The sequence below is a fragment of the Gopherus evgoodei genome, chromosome 10 (genome assembly GCF_007399415.2).
Source record: "Gopherus evgoodei ecotype Sinaloan lineage chromosome 10, rGopEvg1_v1.p, whole genome shotgun sequence".
NCBI classification, from domain to species: domain Eukaryota; kingdom Metazoa; phylum Chordata; order Testudines; family Testudinidae; genus Gopherus; species Gopherus evgoodei.
In genome coordinates this window covers 40,683,430-40,695,474 of record NC_044331.1, presented here as the reverse complement: position 1 = coordinate 40,695,474, position 12,045 = coordinate 40,683,430, and the positions used below count along the sequence as shown (strand labels likewise).

The following is a 12,045-nucleotide window of genomic DNA, read 5'->3' as shown; positions in this document are numbered from 1 at the left end:
TTGTGTCTCCAGAGATAACATGCTTGTTAACAGCAAAAATGTTTTTAAATAAATAAATTAATAATACAGAGAGGTGAGAAATAACAGACCTCAATCCTATTGTCCCTCTGCACATTTGTGTACACAGAGTCAATCCCTTACCTCTCTCTAAAACAGCAAAGTTTCAAAAAGTTCAATGAACAGAAGATCGTTGGGGGCGGAATAGAGCTGGACAAGGAGAAGAAGTCTGGAGATAAATGTGAGAACGTAGGAATACGCAGTAGAAACAAAAGTGAAACTGTTTGAGCAGCATATTCCAGAAGTCTTGAGGTCTTTCTGAGTGTAGCCTTCATTGATTTGAGATCTTTCATACCATTCTCTCACTAGAAAGGAAAACCTGTAACGGCAGCAGGCAGTAAAAGAGACCCAGTTTGGGAATATTTTAATGAAGTTCCTCTCCCTGTGGGTAAGACAGACATGCGTGCAAAATGCAAACAGTGCAATAAAGAAATGCAAGGCCTGGTTTCCCAATGAAACATCATCATGAGAAGTGTTCCTTCTCAGGAGAAAGCTGTGTTGATGATGATGAAAGCAACAGGTCTGTACATGCAGTTCTTCGGGCTGGTAAACTTTTTATTTCATACTTCTTCCTTAAGGACTACCTGTCTTCCTTCTGAACTATTCTTGAATTCTCATGTTTGAGCAAAAAATATAGTTATTTCTCTACAGTACTATCATTTTAGATGCAGTTGTGATAAAAAATAAATAGCTGAAATAGGCAGATCTTCCTTTTACAATTTCACCTTTAAAGTAGTACTGAGTGTCAGTCAATGCAATGAGTAATACTAAATGAGCAATATGGTAATAATGGTTAAATAACTGCATTGACTTATTTTGTTTAGGAGTATCCATCCTCAATATATAGGATTCTGAAGACTGTCCACCTTCAAGATCACCATCATTTTCTATAGTTTCCGAGTTCTCTGCCAATGATAGTGTTTCAGTCACATCATGTATGTCACATAGCCACAGTACATCACTTGTAGCAAAAAGGAAAAAAGATCTCCATCATGCAGAAACAACCATAGATAAGTTTGTGATAAGAATCAGCAGATTACAAAAAGAGGTAATTGATGAAAAAATGCCCCCCCCCTTTTTTTGGGGGCAACAGACTCTCCTTTCTGTATAACTGAGAACTCACACTTCATTAACACGGTTCAGTCATTAAGACTAGGATACAGTCAACCCACCAGAGCAGATGTCGCAGGCAAATTACTAGATAAAGTGTATGAAAGAGAAATTTAGCAGTGTACAAAAGGTCTAGAGGGTAAAATTGTTAACCTGAGTCTTGACGGGTGAAGCAATGTCCACAATGATCCTGTTGTATGTGCTTGTGTGACAACAGAAGAAGGGAATGTTTTCCTAATAGAAACAATTGATACACCAGGAAATCCACACATAGCAGAATACTTACAAGTAGCAGCAGTAAAAGCTATAACAAACTATGAAAAAATATTCAAATGTCTAGTATGCAGCTTGGTCACAGACAATGCTGCAAATGTATCCAAGATGAGAAGAAATTACTTAGAAGAGAGTCCCAAGCTACTAACATATGGTTGCCGTGCTCATTTGATGCACCTCCTAGCCAAAGACTTCAGTGTTCCAGGAATAAAGGGCTAACATTGAAAATACAAAATACTTCTGTAACAAACACTTTGCAGCAGATGCTCCGAAAAAAGTGGGAGGAACTAAGCTAACTCTCCCACAAGACATGCGATGGAACTCAGTAGTGGACTGTTTTGAGCACTATATCAAGAACTGGCCTAATCTGATGACAGTTTGTGAACAAAATAGTGAAAAAATAGATGGCACCATCACAGCCAAAGTTTTCAACATTGGGCTTAAGAGAAATGTTGAACACATGCTGAGTACCCTGAAGCCTATTTCTGTAGTCTCGAACAAAATGCCCGGAAATAGCTGCTTTATTGCCGACGCTGTTGAAATTTGGAAGGAACTGAGCGAGATCTTAACAAGAGAAATAAGCAATGACAGAGTTAAATTACAAGCATTAAAAAAACAAAAACGAATGGGACAAGCATGGTTGCCAGCTCATTTTCTTGCAAATATTCTCAATACTCAGTACCACGGTCAAATCTTAACTGCTGAAGAAGAGGAGCTGGCTATGACATGGACATCCAGCAATCATCCCTCCATAATGCCAACTATAAGGGTGAACCATTCAAGAAATATGTTTGCTGATGATTTTTTAAAGAAAGTCACACCAGTGAACTGGTGGAAGTCACTTAAGCAACTTGGATTCAGAAACTGTTGAAGTGATAATCTCACTTTTAACAGCAGTAGCTTCTTCTGCTGGTGTAGAAAGAATATTTTCTCCCTTTGGACTAATTCATTCCAAACTGAAAAATCGTTTGGGACCTGAAAAAGCAGGAAAGCTTGTTCTTCTTTTCCAGATTATGAACAAACAGGAAAATGAAGGTGAAGACAACTGAGTTAGTTGCAGAAGCCAATACTGTAAATTGGTCATGTTGAGCTGGCTGACATAATCAATATTTTTTTTTAATATTTCATTTAACTATTTTAGTTAAAAAGAATTTTAACAAAAATAAACCTGGTTTTAAAAAACAAACATTTAACTAAATTCAAAAATTCACATGCTTTTTTGGTTAAAAATATTATATGCTTGCTGTTGAAGAAAAAAAATCCAGAATATTTAAATTGTTTTAGTTAAATAAAACAATTTAAATGCCTGTCTGGTGATGTTCTCCTTCTAATTCAGCATGGCAAGAAAATCCTCCAAATATTAATGATTAGCCTGTTGAATTAGGGATAGTTCACCTCCCAATGACTACATAAATATCTGCGTCAATTATCTTTGGTAAATGAAATAACCAAACAATCATTCATTTTCTGATATAGCTGTAAAACTAATCTGAAAAGTTTTCAAAATAAATCACTTAAACATATAGTGTGTACCTTCTAAAAATGAAACCTACATCTCTCTCTGAGTTGAGAAGAATATGTATTAAGGTTATAAAAACCAACAAGAATGCACTTTTATGTAGAAACCCATGATTAAATCAAGTCTTCCTGACTAGTGATTGAAATCATGATTGAAATCATGATTTCAATCAATCAGACTTAAATCAAATCTAATCTGCTGAATACATTTCATAATGAACCAAAGGGTGGCCAAGCAATTGACCATACAATTTATCAAAAGGAGAATCAGGCCCAGTGTTTCACTGGCCATTCTGCTGGTGTGTGAGACTGTACTCTGAGATACACCTACAGAACTCAGTTTTAAACCTTACCCCAAGTCTCCAAGAAAATTGCAATCAAAAAGTCACTCATGTCTAACCTATTCCTCCTCTTATTCTCCCTCCAGTGTAATTGGAGAAAATAAACAAGGAAGTGTTATTTACTCCTACTCATAACACAAGAACTAGGGGTCACCAAATAAAATTAATAGGCAGCAGGTTTAAAACAAACAAAAGGAAATATTTCTGCACACACTGCACAGTCAACCTATGAAACTCTTTGCCAGAGGATGTTGTGATGGCCAAGACTATAACAGGGTTCAAAAAAGAACTAGATAAATTAATGGAGGAGAGGTCCATCAATGGCTATTAGCCAGGATGTGCAGGGATGGTGTCCCTATCCTCTGTTTGCCCAAAGCTTGGAATGGGTGACAGAGGATGGATCATTTGATGGTTACCTGTTTTGTTCATTCCCTCGGGGGCACCTGGCATTGGCCACTGTCGGAAGACAGGATACTGAGCTAGAAGGACCTTTGGTCTGACCTTGTAGAGCCATTCTTACATTATGTTCTTATATAATTTACATTCCAGAGTAGAGAGGAGCCAGACATGATCTAATACAAAGGGCTTTAAACATGAAAGATGGACTAATCTGTGTGAAAGCTTGGAAAGCAGTGTTGGGTACTCACCAGCATGTATAAACTTTCTTTCCTGTGTCATGATTATTGCGAATGTGTCTGCCCAGACTGCTGAAGTCGTTGAACGAATGCTCACACTGCCGACAGGGATACCTCTTCACAGACTAGCAGAAGAACAGAAACATCTTATAGACTCATAGACTCTAGGACTGGAAGGGACCTCGAGAGGTCATCGAGTCCAGTCTCCTGCCCTCATGGCAGGACCAAATACTGTCTAGACCATCCCTAATAGACATTTATCTAACCTACTCTTAAATATCTCCAGAGGTGGAGATTCCACAACTTCCCTAGGCAATCTATTCCAGTGTTTAACTACCCTGACAGTTAGGAACTTTTTCCTAATGTCCAACCTAAATCTCCCGTGCTGCAGTTTAAGCCCATTGCTTCTTGTTCTATCATTGGAGGCTAAGGTGAATAAGTTTTCTCCCTCCTCCTGATGACACCCTTTTAGATACCTGAAAACTGCTATCATGACCCCTCTCAGTCTTCTCTTTTCCAAACTAAACAAACCCAATTCCTTCAGCCTTCCTTCCTAGGTCATGTCATCTTTTAACAACAGAAGCCAGCTAGCTTCTTTTGTCTACTTGACTCAAATGAAGGGATGAATAGCAAGGGAGCAGCACAGTGCCTATCCCCAGAGAGAAATCCCTGAGGTACCTCAAAAGAACAATTTCAAGATTTTTGGGATCCCCAAATTAGCCAGCCTGAAAGTGGGCTGTCCTCATTGATCTCAACTTTAAACAGGTAAAGATCGGAAGCAGATCGAGAACAATCTTGCTCTTTTTAAAAAAAAATAATAATGTATAATTAATTACTTCTGCTACTGGGTACTGATCTAACTCTCTTCACTTCTTGGTGACTGGAAGAAACCCCCTCTCTCTTCAGGAGCATGAGGATGAATTGATTACAGTTTCCTCCTTAAGAACAGAAGACCGCCCTTACTGCTGAAGGAGGAAGATCTGGTATAACTAGAAGACCTGTAGGGATAGGAGACCATTATCTGCAAGCCGAGACAGCCACCTTGGAGTCAGGAGAAAAAGTCCTTGACAGAAAAAGAGGCTGACTTCACAATAGGATCCTACATGAAATTAATCCACTGACCACCACCGGACTCCTTTGCCCATCCTACACCCAGTCCTCTCAGAACTATGTACTTCTCCGGTCCTCACCAGCTCTTTGTGCTAATGCTGGGAGCGGAGAAGGAAAAGTATTAAGTATCACCTTCTCCTGTCTCCTCCCTTCTCAGAGCAGGGTATGAAAGCAGGCACTGGCAAGACTCAAAACCACCTACTCATTTTCTTCTCCCAACAGCAGCATCAGGAAAAAGAGAAGGCCCTAGGTAGCATTAGCATCACACTATGAGCCATATTAATTAACGACTCCAAATCCCCCAATACATTTGTTTTCTATCTGGCATCCTTCACGGTGTAAATGGGATTACACCCTTGTTACCATCTGCATTTGCCAGAGTTAAATCTCATCACGTACATGCATTAGCTCATTTCTAAAAAAATAAAAAAAAATCTTCAGTACTTAATGAGTACTTTCATTGTCCCATTTGATAAACACAATGTGGGGAATCTACCACTCCCATCTTTCCCCTTCTTGTATTTATGAAATGGGACAATTCAGACTTTCATGGCTGCTGTTCACAGGGCTCCAGTTACGTGTGACTCAACACATTCATGAATCAGTACATTTACCCTGAGGTATTAAGAGTTTGGCTGTACATGAAAACCTGGCCTATGTTTTGTCAATGAGCTGGTGGTAGCCCTGAAAAGCCCATTCTGACACCAATCTGTGCAAAAACCCATGTCAATGCAACATAAGATTTTAGGCATAAAACAGTCAGAAAATTCAGATTTATGGTTCCTACAGCAACCTCACCTCTGCATCTTGCACAAATTCATTACAACAGAGTCTCTCAGGGTTAGATACCTAACAGCACACAATTCTCCATACTATTTAGCAAATAATGAATCATCATAATCAAAGAAGTGCCTTTTCCCCTTCATCTTTAAATGCATATCGATGGAGTCCAGTCTCTATCTAAACTACAGTGTTGCTTCCAATCACTTTTACTCAAATTGCTATCTATGTTGTGCCGAGTTGGTTAACAGAGTGGAACTGCTATTGTCATGGCCAGATCATGGTGCTAAGCGAAGAGTATTGACAGCTGCTGAGGGAAACCACAAACACAATCCAACAGCAATCAATACAAAACCTGGAATCCAAGCCAGTGTAGCTGTCATACCAGTGACTGGGAACAGATACAGCTCTCCATTCACTTACCAAAGTATGTGGAAAAGGAAACTGGATGTGACATGCAGTGAGGGAAGGAGCAGAGGAAAGGGTGATGTGCCAAAGTATAAATGATACTGTTCAAGAAGACCCAATATGCTTGCAGCAGGTCAGGTCAATGTTTTGTTTCTGGCTATGCTCTCACTCCAAAAGCGCTGGTGAACAGCTACTGGGTTTCTATTTGATCGAAATATTAATGACTAATAGTTCTATTGCCAAAAGCTTATAAATAGGAAGAAATATGCCTGAAATACTTAGTCCTGCCTAATATTTAATCCTGCCTTGAGTGCGGGGGACTGGATTAGATGACCTCTTGAGGACCCTTCCAGTTCTATGATTCCATGAAAGGTTTCATTTGGCTCCTTACCTTTCCATGGATTTTCTTCATATGAGACACATAGTTTTCCCGATCAGGGTTCCATTGTGAACACTCCCTACAAGTCCAACCAACACTTTTTAAGATGGGTTTTGATTCTGAGTTGTGTTCCACTCTTGTGTCCTTCCTTGGCAAAGCGGTATGGGAAGTACCATTGGCTACTGACAACTCCTTTGGTGGTGTCAGAACTTGACTGCTGGATGTTGTCTGAGGCTTCGGTCGAAGGTTAGAGACATCCTCAGGATATGGGGGGACCCCATGAACAGCCTGATTAATAATAAGGGAATTGAGAATCAGAATCAAATATAGTTCAAACAACATAGCACTGAGGTACTCCTAAATCGCCACCAAGCTTCTGCCCCTGAAATAGGCTAGAAAGATCTGTCTGACAGAAGAGTTGTTCGAGTAGCATTGCTAATAATTTATGATAATACAACACTTCTATATTTGGCTCCCCATCTTGAGATCTTTAACATGCCTTACAAACAACAATAAATTAAACCCCACTACCCTGCTAGATAGGTCAGTGTTGTTATACCATTTTTAATATGAGAAAATTTAGGCACATAGAAGTGCAGTGACTAGAGTGCAGAGCCTGTAAAAGAACCCGGATCTCATAACTCCCAGTCTTGTGCCTTAAAGGTCTTAAAAATTGATTCCATTATCTAATGAGTAAGCAAAAGCACTTTACAATAGTTAGCTAACAGTACAAACAACATTTGGAAAAATTGTTAAGTGATCTGCTGAAACCCTCAGCAATTTTCAAGTGGTCTGCCAAAAAAAAAAGTTTGAGAACCACTGCCATACAGTATGAACAACCTTGAACAACTTGCCAGGTGCATTATGGGTCTGGGGATTTGCCATTTCCCATGCAATGTTATGAACCAATACATACAAAATATGATGACCAAACCCCTTCTTTATATGTAAATGTAATGTACAAGGAACATAAACACAGAAAATATGAAATGCCAGTAGAAACAGATGTTTCTAAATGGAATAGGTTTCCCACTTTTCAATCTGTCCTCATTAGCTCTTTAAAATCTTCCCTCTTAGTTACATATGAAGTATTTAAAACATTTACACTTTTCTGCTTCAATTTAAAACAACTGTCCCAACCACAAATTTATTTTTTTTAAATACCTTGTCTCAATAGACAGAACAAACAACAGATGAGGTGTACCTTGCTGTATTATTACCTGATCTACCTAAAAATGTCAGTGCTGTAAAAAGAGAGGTTACCAATCTTGTCTAGTAACTGGAGTTCTTTGAGACGTGTGGTCCCTGGGTAGTATTCCACTGTGAGGGTATGCATGTCTTCCATGCACCTGAGACAGGAAGATTTTTGCATGCAGTGTCTGTAAGGCTTTGTCTACACTGGCAGGCAAAAGGCAAAAACTTTTTGTTGTTCAGGAGCTGTTAAATAAACACAAAAACAGAAGTATTGTTGAGGAAAAGCGCTGGTGTGAATAGCTCTTTGTCAGCAGCAGCGCTCTCTTGTCAACAATGCTAATGCCGCTCGCTCATTGGGAGTGGAAGTTTTTGTTGAGAAGAGAGCTCTCTCCTGCTGACAAACAGCGGCTACCCTGCATGCCTTTTAGCAGCATGGCTGTAACAGCACAGTTGTGTTGCTAAAAGTTGTGTAGTGTAGACATAGCTTTAGTCTATACCCACGCTCCTCCTCTCCTCATGCTCTGGACTGAGGGCAGAAGGGGTGATGTGAACCAACAGCCATCTACCACAAGTAAGTACAGAACCTAAAGCAGACAAAAAGAAGGGCGGGTTGTGGAATACAGATAGCGATCACAGAACTCAAAAACTCCACTTACTATAAAAGGTAAATAATGCTGCTTCTGTGAGCGCCATTCCCTATGTGTATTCCACTGTGGATGACTGACAAGCAGAGCCCATTGAGGAGAAGGGTGTGAGAACTACGTGGTACTGATGACTCAAGGACCACCGACCGAAAGCATGCATCAGCTGCAGAGGCTTAGATAGTGCATAAATGTCTTGTGAAGGCATGTATAGAGCTCCATACTGTTGCCTTACAGATATCAATGAGTCACATTTCATGAAGTGAGGCTAGGGACGCTGCCTTGACTCTGGTAGAGTGGGCCCTCACACCTTGAAGGGGAGGGGTATCAGCTGACTGATAGAGTGGAATACAGCTTGAAATCCACTTTGAAAATCTCTGTGAAGAGATCACTTGTCCCTTCAACCATTCTGCCAATCCAGGCAATTTTCTAAATGAATTTGTTCTTGCTAAGTAAATGCCAATGCCCAGCACCCAGGGAAAAAGTCTCTTCTCCTTCCTTCACTAGTCACAAGTGGCTTGGCAAAGAGAGGTGTATTGTCTGGTTTAGATGAAAGGCTGATGAATTCTGGGTGTAATCTCAATGAATCTTTTCCTTACGGAAAATTGTGTAAGCTGGAGCAGCCATAAGGTCTCCTAGTTCTCCAACCCTTCTAGGTGACCTGATGGCCACTAGAATGGAGACTTTCATAGATAGATAGGACAGCAATCATGTCAGCAAATAGTTACTCGCTTAATGCTGAGAGGACCAAGTTAAGATCCCATGTGGGAACACATTTAGTTTCAGGAGGGAAGATTCTAAATGTGATGCTTTAGAAAATGTACAGTTGCTCGATGGGTGAAAATGAATAGTTATCAAGGGAAGTGGCAGGCACTAACTGCTGCTAAGTGCAATCATAGGAAGCTAAGGGAAAGACCTGAGGTCTTCAGGGTTAGCAGACAGTCTAGAATAAGGGAGTGTCCAGCTCACCTGGAGATATCTGTTGATGCTGAACTCAAATAGAAAATCTCTACTTAGCTAAGCAGAATTTTTGGTGGATTCTCTCCTGCAATTAAAGATGGCTTGAATTGCTATTGAACATGTCAGTTGTAGGTTCAATGCCCATTTACGTACCAATCCTTGAGGTAGAGACACTCCAGATTAGGATGTCTGATCTTGCCCCTGTCCTGTCTGTGTCAAGAGGTGTGGGAAAGATTGGATACTGATGGGTGGGTGTGCTGATGGCTGGAGAAAGCTGGGGAACCAATACTGTCTAGGCCATCTGAGAACAAGGATGACGACCGCTGTCCTATTCTGCAGAATCTTCCTGAGGGCTTGAGATAAGAGAGGAATGGTGGGAAAGGCATACCTTAAGGGTCCCGCCGACAAGATCAGAAAGGCATCCTCTTTGGAGTCCTGACATTGTGCCCCTCTGGCGCACTTTATCTTGGATTTCCTGTTTTCTCATGACTGTGATCCTAACAGCATCCTCGTGCAAGAGGGCTAGGGACTCTCATATCTGGTAGTGAGTTTCAGCTGGCCTGACCAGTTCAGTGTACCCCAACTCATTAATATCATTACCTGTATTTAAAAGGAAGCTAACAACATTGTATATACTCATTCATTAGCCTGTTCGTTTATCAGCCGACCCCCCAAGACGGTTAGGTAAAAATAGCAAAAACTGTATGACCCTTTCATAAGCCAACCCTATATTTCAGGGGTGGGCAAACTTTGGCTCCTGACCCGTTAGGGTAAGCCTCTAGTGTGCCTGGATATTTTGTTTACCTGGAGCGTTCACAGGCACAGAGCCCCTCAGCTCCATTGGCTGGGAACGGTGAACCACGGCCACAGGGAGCTGAGAGGCTCCATGCGTGTGAACAATCCAGGTAAACAAAACAACAATGTATTAGATATTCAATTCAATGATTCCATAGAGCTTAAAATCATCAAATTTTGGTGTAGACCCATTTATAAGCCAACCTCCGCTCTTTGTTGTATCACTTTAACAAAAATATTCGGCTTATGAACAAGTATATATGGTACTTATTAATATTACTGTGTGGTGCATGTACAGAGGACAAATTCAAAATTACAAACATATTGGGAATTATGTTCTTAAAGTCTCTCTGCCAGGCAAGGCTGAGTTACCCCATCCTACATAAACGAATGTGGTTCTGCCACCTTGAAGGTACATTGAGAGACAATGGGAATGTACTTACACAAAAGGTAAACAAAACCATGAAGTCAACAAGGGGAGGAGATAACCACTCAGCTTCATTGCAGGGGGAAGAGATTGCAAGAACAGATCAACTTGCATTTTAGCAAACACCAGCTGGGGAAGAAACCAGCATGGAATTTCCTTCACCATGAGACTCAATATCCTTCCTCACAGCTTGAATTACCTTACTTTGGGAGGTAACTTTCAGAAGAATCCATTTCAGAGGTGCACTGGACTATAAAAGAGAACGGCAAAGAACCCCAAGTTGCCTTTTATCTAAGACAAGAAGAACCAAGCACTCTGGACTTTGTGGGAGAAGTAATTGTAAATAGGGAACTGTTAAAAAGCATTCCAGTGGGGTCATACAGGGTTCGGTTATTGGCCGTATATTACTTCATATTTTTATCAGTGTCCTGGAAGAAAATTAAATTATCATTGATAACATTTGCAGATGACACAAAAATCGGCAGAGTAGTAAATAATGAAGGGGACATGTCACTGATTCAGAATGATCTGGATCCCCTTGTAAACTGGGTGCAACCAAACAATATGCATTGTTATATGGCTGAATATAAATGTGGGTGCAATGAATGTAGGCCATATTTTCAGAATGGGAAGCAGTGACTCTGAAAAAGATTTGGGTTTGTGGTGGATAATCAGCTGAACCAGTGTGATGCTCCCAGTGTGATGGTGGGCTAAATAGCTAATGCAAACATGGGCTGGATAGATGGGTATCTGGAGTAGGAATAGAAAGGTTATTTTACTTCTGTGGCCTCGTCCAGACTAGGGGAGGAAAATCGATCTTAGATACGCAACTTCAGCTACGTGAATAACGTAGCTGAAGTCGAATATCTAAGATCGAATTACTCACCCGTCCAGACGGCATGGGATCGATGTCCGCGGCTCTCCGTGTCGATTCCGGAACTCCGTTCGGGTTGATGGAGTTCCGAAATCGATGTAAGCGCGCTCGGGGATCGATATATCGCGTCTAGACTAGACGCGATATATCGATCCCCGAGCAATCGATTTTAACCCGCCGATACGGCGGGGTAGTCTGGACGTGGGCTGTGTTTGGCACTGGTGCAAAAGCTACTGGAATACTGGGTCCAGTTCTGATGCCCACATTTAAGAAGGATGTTAATAAGTTGGAGAGGGTTCAGAGAAGAGCCACAAGAATGATTAAAGCAATAGAAAGCCTGCTTTGTAGTGATTGAATTCCTTGAGTCTATCTATCTATCTTGACAAAGAGAAGATTAAGAGGTGACTTGATTACAGTCTCTGAGCACCTATGTGGGGAACAATTATTTAACAACAAGCACTTCAATCTTGCAGAAAAAGCTCTAACATGATTCAATGGCTGGAAGTTTAAGCTAGACAAATTCAACCTTGAAATAAGGTATAA

The 12,045-nt window shown here is 40.7% G+C and overlaps 1 protein-coding gene across 2 annotated transcripts in view; it reads right to left on the bottom strand.

Moving 5' to 3' along the window:
- ZNF592 (zinc finger protein 592) overlaps positions 1-12,045 on the bottom strand; it is a 94,450-nt gene that overhangs the window by 9,518 nt on the left and 72,887 nt on the right. For both annotated transcript variants that reach the window (XM_030577759.1, XM_030577758.1), the window contains 2 exons: positions 6,624-6,899; positions 3,947-4,059 (listed from right to left, as the gene is read on the bottom strand). In XM_030577759.1, the coding sequence (XP_030433619.1) occupies positions 3,947-4,059; positions 6,624-6,899 (389 nt within the window). The remainder of the gene's footprint in view (positions 1-3,946; positions 4,060-6,623; positions 6,900-12,045) is intronic.